We start from the raw sequence: 16450 nt of genomic DNA on the forward strand, positions 1-16450 counted from the left end.
TGTGTTTACAGCACATGGAGCCCCCTGGCTAAGTCCATTTCAGTTCATGATTCTGACGGGCTTTGGTTTCCAGAGCGAAGGGCTCCTGTTTCTGATGCTGTCGTCGCCTCCTTACAGAATGCTTGTTTTCTTAGATGCTTTCCGAAGGAGCCTCAGCCGACTCCCCTGATCTCCCTCCCCAGGGACGCACTGGCATACTGTACATTAGTAGCCAGAGTGTGTTTCTCGGCTCTTGACTCTGTTGGAAACCCTTCTCCCTGTTCCTTAGTCTTTGCGCTTCATGGAAGTTAGAGCTCAAGGAGCGGCTTTGTAGAGGAGATTTGAAATTTAGTGCTAACCCTGTTTACTGCATAGCTTTTGTGGACACGTGAGACCCCCCTGAAGTTTAGTGGACCCCAGAAATGTGCCTCCTGATACTTGTTTAAAGAGCACCGCCAGGCTGCTGTTGCCATCCCACCACCCTTCAGACTTGGGCACCCCTCCCTGCAAGTTTGTACAGACCTGGACACACAGTACACTCCTTCCCATGCTGAATCCTGATTTTTCTCTCTCACTGTGAGCAGCTCCGGGGCAAGGACCCCGTACCCTCCTATTCTTCGAGTGTAGGTGCTCAGTAAATATTGTTTTCTCTTTTGAATGGAAGGATGGATGGGTGGGTGGGTGAATGGACAGATGGACGGATGGACAGACGGACAGACGTGCAGATGGAAGGATGGATGGATGGATGGATGGATGGATGGATGGATGGATAGAAGTTTGGATGGATGGATGGATGAATGGATGGATGGATGGATGGATGGATGGATGAGCAGATGGATGGATGAGCAGATGGAAGGATGGATGGATTGATAGGTGAATAGATGGATGGGAACATAGGGCCTTCTTCCCTGAAAGCCTACATGGTCTCTTGGGCCCCATCCCGTTACATTCAGGGCGCTGGCATCAGCTTGTGGTAAAGAGTATCAGTCACGGTGTCTTCTCTGTCCTTATTTCTGACCCTTGTCAGAGTCCTCAAGGACTCTGTGGATGGTTGTACATCAGCCAACTCCACCTGTGAACTGAAGGACTAGCTCTCAGCGGCTTACTGGTTTCTAGTTTTGATAGCGCCTTTGGTCCACATTCATCTTGTCTAACTTTCTAATCTTGGGTCACACGCGCGTGCGCGCGCACACACACACACACACGCAAACCCTGCTACTATTTGGAAAGATTAGTCAAGGTCATTTCTTTCTGGGCTTTGGCTGGCACCCCTGTTCCCTTCATCGTTAGCATTTGGTTCTTCAAGCAGCTACAAGTGTGTTCCTCTGAGCTGGTGGCAGGCTTCGTGACCGACACGATCATTTTCCTCCATCTGAGAGTGTCCGACGCTATGGCTGTATCCCCTTTCTTCTCATTCACCAGGCTGACTCCAGGGGCTTGTCTGATACTTCTTTGTGGGATGGGAACTGGTTGTCTGCCATGAAACCCAGAGCAGTGCTATCCCAGGGTTTGCTGTTATTTATTACGCGGTTCCATTTCCCCTTAGTATGTTTGTATGCTTTTACCTAGAAACAGTTAAATACTAATTATCCATATTATAAAGTGTCGAATAATTATTGCTCTTAGAAATGAGCTGAAAAATTAAGCCTTTGTTAAAGTAAATATTTTAGTATACTTGAATAATAACCCTTCTGGCTCATTTGTCTTTACCTTCAATAGAGTGCCCTTTAAAAATGCTTTATTATGGAGGTTTTTAAATGTATGCAGAAGTAGACTAGTATAATGAATCCCCACATGCGGGTCGCCCAGCTCCAACACTTGGGGTACACGGGCAGTGTTGTGTCCTCTGCATCCACCCCCAGGACTGGTCCCACGAAAGCAGCTTGACAGCCAAGCCTTCGAGGGGTACAGGAAACAAGGTTCTAGGATCATTCTAAGTTCCGGAGAGACAGTTTGTGTCAACGCTCCCTATGATTGAGAAAGTCAACTTTAATAAAGGCAGAGAGTAGTTTAATCCCAGTGGAGGAAACACACTCACGCCCTTTCTGAACTTTGGAGTCTCCTCCCTGGAGCAGCCTTTGGTAAACAGGAGTGGGTCGCCTTCTGCAGAGAAGCTCTCTGGCCAGGCTCAAGAAAAAGGGATGGTTCCTAAACTCAGCCTCAGGAAAGAGGGGCCACTGACACAGTTGACAGATTTGTAAGAAACTGTGAGGGCTCCGCCATATTCTAGCAACCCCACCCTCGGCAGTGGAGTAGTTTTTCAGTTTGCTGTGACAAGAGCAGCCAGAGAAGAAAGGCCTCTGGGAACAGCTGTAAGTGAACAGGCCTCTGGGAACATTGTCCACACCAGACCCAGAGCCGTCCTACAGCCACCAAGCAGCAGACCCCATGTCTCCAAAACCCGAGAGGGTTTCAGCCAGCTCCAGTAAGCTTTGAAGGAAGTGGAAGAAATCAACTCCTACTTCAGTATTTACTTGTTAATCCGATATGCAGACTGTTGTAATTTAGGAACCTTGCCACGCTCTGCTCGTTTCTCAGGAAACCATTGTGCCCTCGGTCTCTCGTGCACCCCTAACATTAGCGCACCGCACGTCACCTTGGAGCTCGCAGACAGCTTTCTGGGGGAATATCATCTTTGCTTCCGGCTAAGTTGGTTGAGATACAGTACCTTTGTTACCAAAAATTTCATGCCAATAACCAGAAGTTTTAGGCAAAGCTACCAATTTGTGTCCTCTATCAATTGGACAACTGTTCTTAATCCTGTAGTTTCTGTACATGAGCCCATGGCCTGTCCTTTTCATTGCCTTTTAAAGTAACTTGGAAAAGGCCTTTTTCCTAAAGAGGTGCTAATTTTGTGTCCTTCTTAAAACCAAACCAGCACTGGTGGTTTCACGTCCGCGTGTCCCCCGCACGCTGAGCAATTTGCTGTCTGGAGGGACGTGCTTGGTGGATGCTCCGCAGGGCAGGCTCTGGGGGATGGCCACCTGTGTCCCAGCTGACACCTAACTAAGAGGATGGCTATTTAACCTGCCCCTCAAGGCCGCCTTAACTCAGGCCTCTGGGTAAAGCGGTTTTAAACGCCGGTCTCCGCGTGTCTCTCTCTGCAGATTAGATCCCACCCGCAGTTTGGCGACCTGTGCCAGAGGACCACGGCCGCGTCCTGCTGCCCCAGCTGGACGCTGGGGAACTATATCGCCATCCTCAACAACAGGTCGTCCTGCCAGAAGATCATGGAGCGAGACGTGTCTCACACCCTGAAGCTGCTGCGGGCGTGCGTCAAGCACTATCACAATGGCACCCTGGAGCCCGACTGCTGGGACGCGGGCGCCAGGAGGAAGGGGCAGCTCAAGTGCACGGGCGTGCCACGCAAGTGCACCAAGTACAACGCCGTCTACCAGATCCTACACTACCTGGTGGACAAGGACTTCCTGACCCCAAAGGTAGTCGACCCCGCCGCACCGACTCTCAAGTACAGCATGCTCTTCTCTCCCACGGAGAAGGGGGAGAGCATGATGGACATTTACCTGGACAACTTTGAGCACTGGAATGGCTCAGACGGCGTCACCACAGTCGCCGGCATCGAGTTCGGCATCAAGCACAGCCTGTTCCAGGACTATCTCCTGACGGACACTGCGTACCCGGCCATCGCGGTCCTGCTGGTCCTCCTGGTCATGTGCGCCTACACCAGGTCCCTGTTCATCACGCTGATGACCATGTTTGCCGTCATCAGCTCCCTCATCGTCTCCTATTTCCTCTACCGCGTCGTGTTCAACTTTGAGTTCTTCCCTTTCATGAATCTCACCGCGCTTGTTATTCTGGTTGGAATTGGCGCGGATGACGCGTTCGTCCTGTGTGACGTGTGGAGCTACACCAAGTTCGACCGGCCGCACGCGGCGACCGCGGAGACGGTGGGCATCACTCTGCAGCACGCAGCGCTGTCCATGTTCGTCACCAGCTTCACCACGGCCGCCGCCTTCTACGCCAACTACGTGAGCAACATCACCGCCATCCGCTGCTTCGGTGTGTACGCGGGGACCGCCATCCTGGTGAACTACGTGCTGATGGTCACGTGGCTCCCAGCCGTTGTCGTCCTGCACGAGCGCTACCTCCTCAACATGTTCAGCTGCTTCAAGAAGCCACCGCAGCAGGCCTGCGAGGGCAAGAGCTGCTGGACGGTGGCCCGCCGGACGTGCCACAAAGCACTGTTTGCCGTTTCAGAAGCCTCACGCATTTTCTTTGAGAAGGTGTTGCCGTGCGTTGTCATTAAGTTCCGCTACCTTTGGCTGCTGTGGTTCCTGGCCCTGACCGTGGGCGGGGCCTACGTCGTGTGCGTGAACCCCAAGATGAAGCTGCCCTCCCTGGAGCTGTCCGAGTTTCAGCTGTTCAGGCCCTCCCACCCCTTCGAGCGCTACGATGCCGAGTACAAGAAGCTCTTCATGTTTGAGCGTGTCCACCGTGGGGAGGAGCTGCACATGCCCATCACCGTGGTCTGGGGAGTGTCCCCAGAAGACAACGGCGACCCCCTGAACCCCAAGAGTAAAGGGAAGCTGGCGTTGGACGGCAGCTTTAACATCGCAAGCCCGGCTTCGCAGGTCTGGATCTTGCACTTCTGTCAGAAACTGCGAAACCAGACTTTCTTCCAGCAGACGGAAGAGCAGGACTTCACGAGCTGCTTCATCGAGACGTTCAAGCAGTGGATGGAGAACCAGGACTGCGACGAGCCCGCCCTGTACCTGTGCTGCCGGCGCTGGAGCTTCCCCTACAAGCAGGAGATCTTCGAGCTGTGCATCAAGAGGGCCATCATGGAGCTGGAGAGGAGCACGGGCTACCATCTGGACAGCAAGACTCCAGGGCCGCGGTTTGACGTCAATGACACCATCCGTGCGGTGGTGCTGGAGTTCCAGAGCACCTACCTCTTCACGCTGGCCTATGAGAAGATGCACCAGTTCTATAAGGAGGTGGACGCCTGGATCTCCCGGGAGCTGCGCTCGGCCCCCGAGGGCCTCAGCAACGGCTGGTTCGTCAGCAATCTGGAGTTCTACGACCTTCAGGACAGCCTCTCCGACGGCACGCTCATCGCCATGGGGCTGTCCGTGGCCGTGGCCTTCAGTGTCATGCTGCTCACCACCTGGAACGTCATCATTAGCCTGTACGCCATCATCTCCATCGCCGGCACCATATTTGTCACCGTCGGCTCTCTCGTCCTGCTGGGCTGGGAGCTGAACGTCCTGGAGTCTGTCATCATCTCAGTGGCCGTCGGCCTGTCCGTGGACTTTGCCGTGCACTACGGGGTCGCTTACCGCCTGGCCCCAGACGCCGACCGGGAGGGGAAGGTGATCTTCTCCCTGAGCCGCATGGGCTCTGCCATTGCCATGGCTGCGCTGACCACCTTTGTGGCTGGGGCCATGATGATGCCGTCCACGGTTCTGGCGTACACCCAGCTGGGCACCTTCATGATGCTCATCATGGGCGTCAGCTGGGCCTTTGCCACCTTCTTTTTCCAGTGCATGTGCCGCTGCCTTGGGCCGCAGGGCACCTGTGGGCAGATTCCGCTACCCAGGAAGCTGCAGTGCAGTGCCTTCTCTCACGCCCTGTCCGCGACCCCTGCCGACAAGGGACAGAGCAAACCACGGGCCGTGAATGCTTATCATTTAGACCCCAGGGCCCAGAAATCCAACGTGGAGCATGAGTTCTATGAATTAGAGCCTCTGGCGTCCCACAGCTGCACCGCATCTGAGAAGGCGGCTTATGAGGAGACCCACATCTGCTCTGAGTTTTTCGGCAGCCAGGCCAAGAGTCTAGGGCTGCCCTTGCGTGCCGCTTACAGTCCAAGCTCCAAACCCGAAACCAGCTCCGCCTCGTTTCCGCCCGCTCTCGAGCAGCACAGCCTGTGTCACTTCTTCTCTCTGAATCAGAGATGTCATTGCCCAAACACCTACAGACAATTGAGCCCCGGCCCGCACGCCTGCCCACAGGTGGGCGACAGCCTGTGCCCCCGATGCGCTGCCACTGCCGCCAGCAGCTTTGTGCACGTGCAGAAGGGCGTGGTGCCCCTGCAGGCCGCACAGCAGGCCCCCGAAGGCTTCGTGTGTGCCGTCCCGCACATCCGCCACTGCCCCTGCCTGCAGGCCAGAGCCAGACGGCCGGGAGCGCAGAGTCCTCTGCCCACGGGCCTCTTCCTACACCCGGTGCAGCACATGCAGGCCCAGGAGAAAGTTGGCAAGGCCAGCTCCCACAACGTCCAGGGCGTGGAAGAGCCTGGTCCACAGACGCCAGAGCCACCGTCCTTTGTCCACAGAAGTCCCGGGTCCTTACAAAAACCGAACTGTGATCCCGAGAACGGCCAAAGGGGACTCTCCAGAAACAGAGACCTTGGGAACATGGAGGGCAGCGGAAGGGCCGGGAACAAGGACTTGGGTCCGGGGGCTCAGGCAGACGAGGCGGAAAGGAAAGCAGAGCCATGCCCATCACAGGACTCTGAACATTTAAATCAGAATGAACCAAAACCCATATTTAACCGTTGCACGGGGGACACTCGGTGCTGCGCTAACGACCCCCAGAGCTGTGGCCGAGGGGTCCGGGTGACGTGCGGTTCTGCGGGCCGTCAGATGCCAGAGTGTGAAGCCAGCGGTCCCCCTGTGCTGACACACTCGGAACTTTCTGGTGAAAGTTTGTTAATAAAAACACTTTAATAAATATAGTGTTAATTTCAGAACCAGTGCCTCTCAATCGTTCCTTTGAAATGGAAGTAAAATCCAGAAGTTTGGAAAGGGAGCCACAAAATGCAGAAACAGGCTTCGCATTGTTAAAAAATCATGGGCTATTTTTATTTCCTATATGAACAGTCAACACACTCACATATCATGTTGGCTGATGATTGGATTTTATATTTTCAAAAAGTACAAAGTTCAAACAGGTCTTATTTTTATCTTGATATCTGGCTTGACGAGTGCTGGTCAGCGTCTCTGCTGTGCCATAGCAGCGAGTCCCAGGTGCAGAGTCAGAAGCTTCTGGAAGCGCTGCTCACCTGATACCCTGACTCGGGTGCAGTGGTTAGGACTTTTGATCGCCAAACATAAACACTGATCCTGATAGAGACACTTCCGTTGGGATCCAGGGACTATACAACAGTAAAATTTATGTTAATTGCCATGCATATTAATGGTGCTTTCTGCCTATCTGCATGAGTAGAACTTACATGAAGCCAGTGACTCATTTAGATGTAAATCAGGGTCTTTCCACACTAGCCAAAACCCACGGGCCTTCAGGTCTCACATCAGGTCACCCAGATGGCGAGCGTGGCGTCCCATGTCAGGCCACGAGTATGTTAGTGCCCAGAGAGAACAGCACTGCACTTGCTGGGGTTGGGTGCACATGGATAGGCACAGGGGAGACAGCCCGCGGGCCCTGGAAGCTTTCGGGGTGGGGGTGTCCCATGAAACTCCACTCCCTCCGCCGTCAGACTGGGGCCTGAGGTACAGGATGGGGGTGGGGGGGCTCCTGGTGCCGCTAACACCCTGACCACTGAACCCGCGTCCCTCCCATTCTGCCTCTAGTTTGGTCCTCCCAAGAGAGCGGGTGGAAATGTTTTTAAATACAGTGTTCTTTCCAAAAGCAGTATTGCCTATTTTTTGAGAAGTTTTCCAAATTGGGTCTGAATATTATTCTAGGGCCTGAAAAATGCTGTCAGGAGTTGGAAGGGACCTTATGGTTCCCTGACTCTAACACATTTCTATTAAGTAGCATTCCAGCTTCTTCGTTGTTCGGGGATAAGGGACTCACTACCTGACTCCCTTGCTGACGGCAGTCTGTTATCCTGTAGCTTTTCTACCCGGTGGTCCTTTTGTTCCCTGAAGTGAAAACACATGCCTCTGATCTTCCTGCCATGTGGTGTCCCTGGAGACGTCCTCCCACGACGTCCCTGCTCCCTCCAATTTTCCTCCTCCCGCCCCCAGCTTTTAAGCCATTCTGACTGAGTGCCTCCGGACAACCCCTGCCCTCATGGAGGCCCCGAAGAGGGGACCGGATGGTGCTCCTGTCTGTTCTCTTGGGGACGGAAGTACTGTGTGGCACAGACGTCACCGCCGAGCCTCACACAGCGTGGAGGTAACCCACCCACTAGGCCTGGCGTGAGCTGCTGCTGAGCCGCCTGTGGGAGTGGGTTAGTCGTCTACCCCGAGGCTGAGGACCCCGCGTCCATTCCTGGTGCACTCAGCTCTGTTAGAGGAAGAGCGCAGGAGAGAGAACACTTGAAAATAGGACTCCTTGTTTTTCCTCTGAAACGTGTAACCGTGAAGTTGGCTAGTGGAAGTCTGGTGACCCAAAGCAGCTTTATGCTGGCACGGACACAGACTGAGTTTAAGGGTGATCAGAGACACACTTCCGAACAGTCTTCCCTGACACAATGTCAGCGGTGCCGAGAAAATAAGATCAGAGAGAGCGAGCCAAGGAGGGAGGGGTCCTCTGTCCGCCTGGGCCCTCAGCCGGCTCAGCCGCCCGCCTGCCGCACCTGTTCCAGCTCCAGGAACCGCGGGCCCGTCTTTCTGCTGCTCTGCCTCATTACCCCCAACCTTGAGTGTGGCCGTAAACCCACGTGGGTCACAGCTTCTGACTTCGGGCTTTGAACTGACTGTGTTTTTCATGCAGGAATTCTTTAAAGAATTTGGTAGCTGGAACTAGAAATCTCTCTTTTTTTTTTTTTTAATTACTCATTACCGGGCAACGAAGGGCCCCTGTTTCTAGTTTTGCCTCACAGAGAAATTCCATCCACTGTCCTCTTGTAGAGAATTGCAAAGCAGGTAAGAGGTTGAGTTACACAAAGGGGAAAGAGCCCTTTCCCTGTGAAATACTTATAGCTTGGGGGGGGGGGGCTGTATTTCCGCACCATCCGTCCTTACGACAGAACGTACTTTCCAGTTCGAGCCCGTGTTCCCAGATCCGTCCCTGACTTCTTCCCTGCAGGGTCACGTCTTACATCTCTGGTTGATGGAAAAGCAGGACAGGCGCAAGCACAAAGCGTGTCAGAGAAGCACCGCATGGCTATCCCTGCTCCATTCTGCATCATTCTCGGTGTGAACTGATTGCCGCGGGCGGTTTGAAGATGGGGTCTTACAGAGGGTCGGGAGATGTTCCTGATTCACCGGGTCTCCCATGGAAACCATCTTCCCACCAGCAGTTAGGACAGTTTCTGAACGAAATACCAGGGAACCACGACTGAAAACAGCTGTGGCTTTTCTCTTTAACGAGGAGAGCCATTTTAAAAGAAAAAAATTAAGTCCATGTAAAAAAAATTCCTAAGACTCAACTGGATTTTTTTTTCATAAGATTCAGACACAGCTGTGAACATGAAATTTGTTGAAGTCATGAGGGGATTTTTTTTTTATATACGGAAGAAACTATCATGTTCAAATACCCTTTATACCATCATGGATCTTTCCAGAATGTATGTTGGCATTTAGTTTGTTACGTCCAATTGTCATATTACTCTGCAGTGTTTTTTGTAAAATAGCCACTTTCTTCAGTGTTTCATTTCCTATAAATATACGTTATATTTCCTATAAAAATACAGGAAAAAGGTAAGTAGTGATTATCCATGGTTGGTTGGTAGAATCTTGTGTCTTTTGTTCTTAACAGTGCTTTAACTGCCCAAATTTTGGATTTTTCATGAAAAAAAAAAACAAGCCCCAAGAGTATAACTTCTGCTCTCATAAACTTTAGAAAGCACAGCGTGTGACGAGGGTCAGTGTGGTGCTCCCCGCCCCCCCACTCCCCTGAGCACTCAGTGTGCGTGAGCACGGCAGCGGCAGCTTGCTATTGGGGACTGACGGGTGTCCGTGGCATATCAGCAAGGCCCCCCTGAGATCTGGGGCGGCTCGCTGTTTGGGGGAGGGCAGGGAGCAAAGCAGTGATGTTCTGCACTCAGGAGCGCTCTTCCTGGCCGGACACTCAGTAACCTGGAGAACCATCTACTTTGAATTTGAGTAAGACGGTCAGTCAGTGGCCCAGGTGGTTATGAGGAGCTGTGCTCGGGGATTTAAGCCAACGTTGGTTTACCGGTCAGCGCCCCCACTGTTCCCACCAGACACCAGAAATGGGACGCGAGTCCTGACTTTGGTGCCTGCTGTGTGTGAGGGTGGGAGCCCCGCCTGGGACTCCTGGTGATGTGGAGGCTACACTTCCTGTGCTCAAATCAACCGGAATAGCTAAACTTTGATGTTTGCCGTCCTACTCGCATTTTTTCCACATAACTTTATAGAACGTGATCTGTGCCGCCCTAAAATGTGAAGGGTGGACTGTTTTCAGCAGAGATGTTTGTCTTTGGAGCCTAGCAAGATTCCTACAGGATCTGGTTTTAATTTGTGACAAAGTGACAGCTCAGCCTTTATCCACTCATTGGACATTTTTGATCAGTGAACTCGACTTCAGCTTTCTGCATTTAAAGGGGAAAGGATTTGCTAAGTGAATCAGTCTGAAAGAGATTATAAGGGCCTGTTTAGCCTGCACAAGGAAGCCAAGCTCCAGAGTTCGAGACCCCGCTGCGAGCTCCCACCTCGCTCCCACCTTGCCGCCGCAGAGCAGTCCTGGTGGGGCATCTCGAGGCAAAACCTTACCAGATGCTTAAATACTAGTTGAGAATAGTAAGACAGCATCTATTTTTAAAGGGTCCTAAATGTGAATTTTGTGGGCTGCTTCCCACTCAAGCCCATTACCCCCCTTGGGCAGCTCTGGGGCGACCTCTAGTTCCTGTGTCTGGGCAGCAGTTGCGGGCCACACACAGTGGCACCTTCGGGGGTGGGGGTACGAAGCCACAGCTTGTCTTTCCTTCAGCAGAGTCGCTCATGCAGAGATCCAGAGAAGGCTTTGGGAGCACGGAATCTCAGCCCTCACTCAGACTGACATCCAGGTGTCTGTTCCTTCCCATAATTGGACCTCGACCTTCAGTTTCTGGGACAGTGTGCGTGCCGGATGGGGAGAGAGAGGGACTGGATGATCGTGAGCTGAGCGGTTGGATATTTCTGTCACAGAGCCCAGGCTTTGAATGGCAGGCAGGGGGACTTCGCTTCAGTGGGCGCTTCCTCACCAATCATGACAAATCTCACAGCACTTGACCACCCAAGAGAAAGCAGAGGTGAGAAAAAGCAAACTTGGGGATGAAATTCTGTCCCTCATCTAAATCACTGTGACTCGGAAAACAATTTAGGGACAGATCTGCCCTGGAAACAAAAACTGATTTTTCTCGTCTGTGGATTGATTGTTACAAACCACCCAGGGTGGGAGAACTCATCTTGATTCTTGAGCCCCTTCAGAGGGGGAGGGAGGGCTTTCTGTTCTTTGTGTTTTGGTGTCATACTTGGGTCTTGGGAGAAACAGGCAGATGGGTCCTTCATGCAGTGTGGCGTCCTGAGGGACCACAGAAAACCGCCCTGGGGTCTCTCTGGCACTGGCTTGCGGTCAGCGTCCTCCGCCCGGTGTTACAATCGCCTGATTACCTGTCTCCCTCGCTAGACTACCTCCTAGAGACGCAGAGCCCCTGTGGCACTCCAGAGCAACATGGCCTCACTGAGCACCATGGCGTGCAGGGCCTGGAGGACCGCCTCTGACTACCTACAGCCTCTGCCTTCAGGAAGCTTCTGCCCTTAAGAAGCAGAGCTGAAGCCCTCCAAGGAAAATGGGTTTGCAAAGCAGGTAACTGCACGAGAAGACTTCTGTTCAAGTGGGAGATATGAAGGTGTTGGGACGAGGGTTCGATGTCGTGAGCATTTTAGAATCTCCTGGTGTGAACAAAAGATGGAAGGATTTGGAAGACCCGGGCTGAAGAGCAGGCCCTCAGCTTCTGCACCTATACACTGAAGTTGGTGATACCGTCCTCACAGGGCAGCAAGGACTCGGCGGATAAGACACATGAGATGCTCCTGTGCCGAGAGCACAGCCCCATCTGGGGCTCCTCTGTCCTCACGAGAGCACACAGAGGTTGTTCGCCAGCTCCGCGTCACACTGACGCCGTCTGTGCGTCTGCCACTGTGGCAGTGGGTGGGTGTGGTGTAGAGAACGTGGGTGTGCACGTGCGGGGTCTCCAGTGTGGGTGTTTGTGCAAATACTACAAAATAATCAAGACTTCATCCCTCTCTAGTCCGTCCAGCTCCCTGGGATATCGCTGTGCTTTAATTAAGTGGCATTGTCTTGTGTTCCAGAAGTCGCATCACTGTCTCATCCACTATATTCTTGGGGTGTTCCTGGAGTCACCTGTACGTGCTCGTCATTTAAATTGAATCAACCTGCACTGTAGGACGTCTGCCAAGTGTTGAGTGAGTAAGTGGACAAAAAGACAATGAATGGTTGATGTAATCTGGGCAGATATTTTCCCCTCTTCACAGATGATGGTGAAACCCAGGCTGAGGGACTTGGTCATTCAGTTGACAAAGTGCCAAGCTCAGAGTACAGGGTTTTTTCCATGAGATAAACCCACCATAATGAAGTCATTTTTAAAAAATGGTTAACGATTCCTTGATATTGTGTTGATTTTAGTGGGCTGTATGACCTCTCATGACACCATTACTTACTAGCCTGTTAATCTTTGTTTAGTTCTTAATCAAAGTAGATACACATTTTCCAGTTTTGTATTTGCTACTTGCATATGTGAATACTGCCGCATGTGTGTTTCATATTCATTCTGAGGGTCTCATAATGCTCAGGAATTGAAAAACAATACCCAAGACCCACAGTGGTTTTTCTGTAATGACCGTTTGTTGGGGACGTTGCGCCCACTGGGGTCGCGGTCCACCCCTGCTGCCTCTTCCACCCGGCCAGCCCTGCCTCTTGTCCGCTGACTGGGTGGCCGGTGGCTCGGTCAGCTTCCTGTCGAGGTTCCCATCAGATGTAAGGGTGAGGTGCTCTCTGTGCGTTCTTAGAGGCACATGGGCAGGGATCACCTGCCTCAGGTAGGCCTGGGCCCCTTCTCGCCACCATGGTGCCCATTGGCATTGAGGACCCCCTCCCCGCTTTCTCATGGGCACAGGCCCTTGGCATCCACCCCACTCTGGGAAATGGTTATCCAGAGTCAAGCAGGAAGCGGAGAGAATGGACTGCTCTTCCTTCTCTGGGGCTGGGGCAGGTTGGAAGGAATAATCAGGAGGCTGCCGGGGCACGGGAGGTTCCTGAATGAGCTGTTTCTTTCCGACTGGAAAGAAGGGACACCCTGACTGGTGGCACAAGGACCCTGCTCTGCCTCTTCTCTGGGCCCACAGCAGGAAGGCCAGAAGTGTCCCCCAGTCCCTTCCAGGCCAGGTTTGCAGGGGTAGCACGAAGAGAAGCCAGGGACCTGGGGGCCGAGGGGCTTCCACTCCAACGTCAGCTTCGCACCAGTGAGACCCGGGGCTAGTCGTCTTGTACATTTGCCAAGGGCATGCAGGTGAAGCCAGGAGTGTGGAGTCCTTTGAACCCCCAGCACCCAGGAAGCAGATCCTGGACAGGATCCAGGGGGCAGCAGCACTTGGTCCCTGTGCCAGGTCCCCCGACCCTGCTTCCCCGAGAAAGAGCCACCCTAGCCCCAGCACCGCCCCTGCCCGGACCAGCAAAGGCTGCTGGCTTCTGTCCACCACGCTCACTCACCCCAAGAAGGTATGGGCTTCCCCGCATTCTCAGGTGGGTCTTACCACCCCGGCTGTGTTTGGGTTCAAATGATGCAGCCGCCTTTCCTGCGACCTGGACAGTGGGCCGTTCCAGGGCCAAGTGTGATTGCTTTCGATGTCTGTCCTCAGGCCACGGACAGCGGGCTCCTGAGGGACAGGGCAGCCTGTGGACCCCACAGGACCTGGACGCCCCTCAGGTCAGAACCAAAGTCGTGTTCCCGGCCCCAGGACCTCGTAGAGAGAGGCCACCGTCCGGGCGTGGAGGCCAGGCGTCCCTGGCTTCTCCCAAAGCCTGGCCTACACAGTGCAAACACAGTGGGAAATGGGGTGCCCCACGGAACCCCAGGGCAGGCCCCCTGCGAGGCTGGCAGAGAACCATGGCAGCTGCATCCCCCGCTGCCTCTGTCATGTGGCCCCAGCAGCTGAGCAGCCCAGCCCCCAGTTCCCAGGGAGGCAGCTACTCCTGTCCCTCTGTCAGTCTGGAGGCCCCATGAGACTCCCAAGAGCAGGGAGGCAGAACAGGGAGTCCCTGGGACAGGAGAAGGCTAGGGGGGCAAGGGGAGGCCATGGTAGCCTGGGGTGACCCTCCCCTCCTCCACCAGGGATGGAGTGGGGGCTGGGACGGGGCTGACCTGAAAAACAGCTGGAGCTGAGGTGGTCCACTTGCTTTGGTTTCAGACTGTTAAGATTTCGGATTAGCAAGAGGGGAGGCCATTGGAACTTGCTGCCACAGAAGCTTTTCTCTCTCCCTGCCCCCGGCAGCCCCGCCCCCGGCGGCCCCAGCCCTGCCCTTCCCCCTGCTCCCCAACCTGGGCTGCCCCCAATACACTGGTGCAGGATGCGAGCTCTGAGCTCACGTGGCTCCGGGGCAGGCGTCCTGGGAGGTGGGCTTCGGGCTGTCCCCGTGGATACGACAGTGATTTTCAGTAGGTGACGGCACTGGGGTCCGAGCCAGGGGCACATCTGAAGGACGGACACTCCGGCGCTTTGAAATGCACACTGTTCTCTCCACTTATTCACACGTGCGCACTTGAACAGGGCCCTGTGCATCACGGGGGACTCGGGTATCATGAGGAGGTAGCCAGCAGTCATGAAACCTGTGTGCGGGGCAGTTCCAGAAAGTTCCAAATGTCGAGCGCCTTGTAATTCAAGGTGAGGTATGTGGGTGGGTGGCAGTGTGACTTCATGCCTTTTTGAAATCCAGAATCCCCACGGGAGGAGCACTCACCCTTGTGCAGGACCCCGCGTGATGCGCGTGCACGTGGCGTGTGGCTCAGGGTCCCCACGTGCCTGCGGAGAGCATGAAGACGCACTCACGCCTGGGTCCCTCCCGCACAGGTTCTGATTTTGCTGGTCAGGATGTGGCCCGGGCACCTGCGTCTTCTAATATCCATGGGCAATTCTGATGTGCCACAGAGCAGAGGGCTGCAGGCCTGGACATGACGCTCGCTGACTCCTCACGCTCTCTGCCCTTCATCTGAACCACAGTCAGGGTGGAGCCTCCAGCAGGTCGGAGGGCAGACTGCGACACCTGCCCTTTACGACTCAGGCATGGCCAGCAACCCCTGGAGAACCGAATTCTGCATGGATTTCACAGCACGATTCACAGAAATGTTAGCGCCCTCAGCGCAGAGCAGGCTCCATGGGCTAAGGGACCGGAGGAAGGTCAGGGTGGATGGGTCTTGAAGCAAGTGTTGTGGACGTGCGCAGAGTGGGCATAGGGTGACACTGCCCCATGGGACCCCCGGCCAGAAGCCATGGGCTCGCTTCCCTGGACCGAGCCCCACACCCAGTGCACTCTGTCTGGTTGGCGGGAGCTGCAAGAAAGGGACTGCAGTCCCCATGGACCGAGCAGCACCAGAGTCTCTGCGGGGCCTGTGGGCCTCCAGCCAGCCGGCGGGGTGTTAGGGAGAGAGGCGGTGCTCACCAGGTCAGCAGGGATATACGTGGCCTCCCCTGGCACCACCACAAAGCCCACATGCGGTCCTGGGGCAAACAGACCAGGTGCCTGGAGCCTCACTCCCAATACCACTGGGCGTCTGGCCTTCCCAAACAGCCGGCCAGCCTGACCCGCAGCAGAGTAGGGCCAGGACCCCGCAAGGATGCCTGCAGAGAGGGTTTGCCCTGAGGTCTGCAGAATTCCTTCCCCAAGGCCTCTGGGCTGGAAGACACAAGCGTCGGCTGTCCCCAGGCCTGGTGCCGACCAATGCATGGGTGTCGGGGGAAACGGGGCTCGAGGCCCTCTCTTCCTTTCACTCCTGCATGAGGGTATGTGGGGCAGGCACCTGCCACAGTGACAGTGCAAAGGCCCAGCCTACAGCTCCCGGGCTCTCCGAGGCCTGCTTGCCCATGTAGGGAAATAGGGAATAACAGGAGGAGGAGCGCTCGTTTTGGCCCCGTGAGGCTCAGGTGCAGCTGAGGGACTTGCTTGAGCCAACGAATATGGGTGACAGGTTCCGCCTCAGGCAGAAGCTTCCAGAACCAGCACATGACTTCCTCCACTCTGAGTGGCTGCTCGGCAGTAACACCAGCCTTGATGACAGGTGATCAAGCCACATGCCCCAATCAGCCTTGGCCTCAGCCAGTGAGCTCTGCTCAGAGGCCATCCAGGTTCAGCGTAGACGCCAGTCCCGTCCCAGCAGCAAGAGGCCATGGTGGCTCATCTGTGCCATACCCCTTCTGGAAAGAGCTCGCTCACTGGAGCCGCCGCTGCTCTTGAGAGCACACAGTGGGCAGCGGGCAAGGGCAGGTGTCCGCTGTCTGGGACTCACCTTCTGGGCACATGGACACAGTGGTGAACACAAGGCCAGGCGGCGCTATGGGGGTGGGGGGCAGGGAGGGAA

At 54.6% G+C, this 16450-nt stretch overlaps 1 protein-coding gene across 12 annotated transcripts in view; it reads left to right on the forward strand.

Annotated features, from left to right (window-relative positions):
- The window catches only part of DISP1 (dispatched RND transporter family member 1), a 174937-nt gene extending 168243 nt beyond the window's left edge, over positions 1-6694 (forward strand). For all 12 annotated transcript variants that reach the window (XM_087859161.1, XM_087859160.1, XM_045797159.2 and 9 more), the window contains one exon: positions 3087-6694. In XM_087859161.1, coding sequence (XP_087715287.1) covers positions 3087-6671 — 3585 coding nt within the window. In that variant the 3' untranslated portion in view covers positions 6672-6694. The remainder of the gene's footprint in view (positions 1-3086) is intronic.
- Positions 6695-16450: the final 9756 nt, after the last annotated feature.

Source organism: Ursus americanus, chromosome 2, assembly GCF_024610735.1.
Source record: "Ursus americanus isolate L20-20 chromosome 2, mUrsAme1.1.p, whole genome shotgun sequence".
Lineage (NCBI taxonomy): Eukaryota > Metazoa > Chordata > Mammalia > Carnivora > Ursidae > Ursus > Ursus americanus.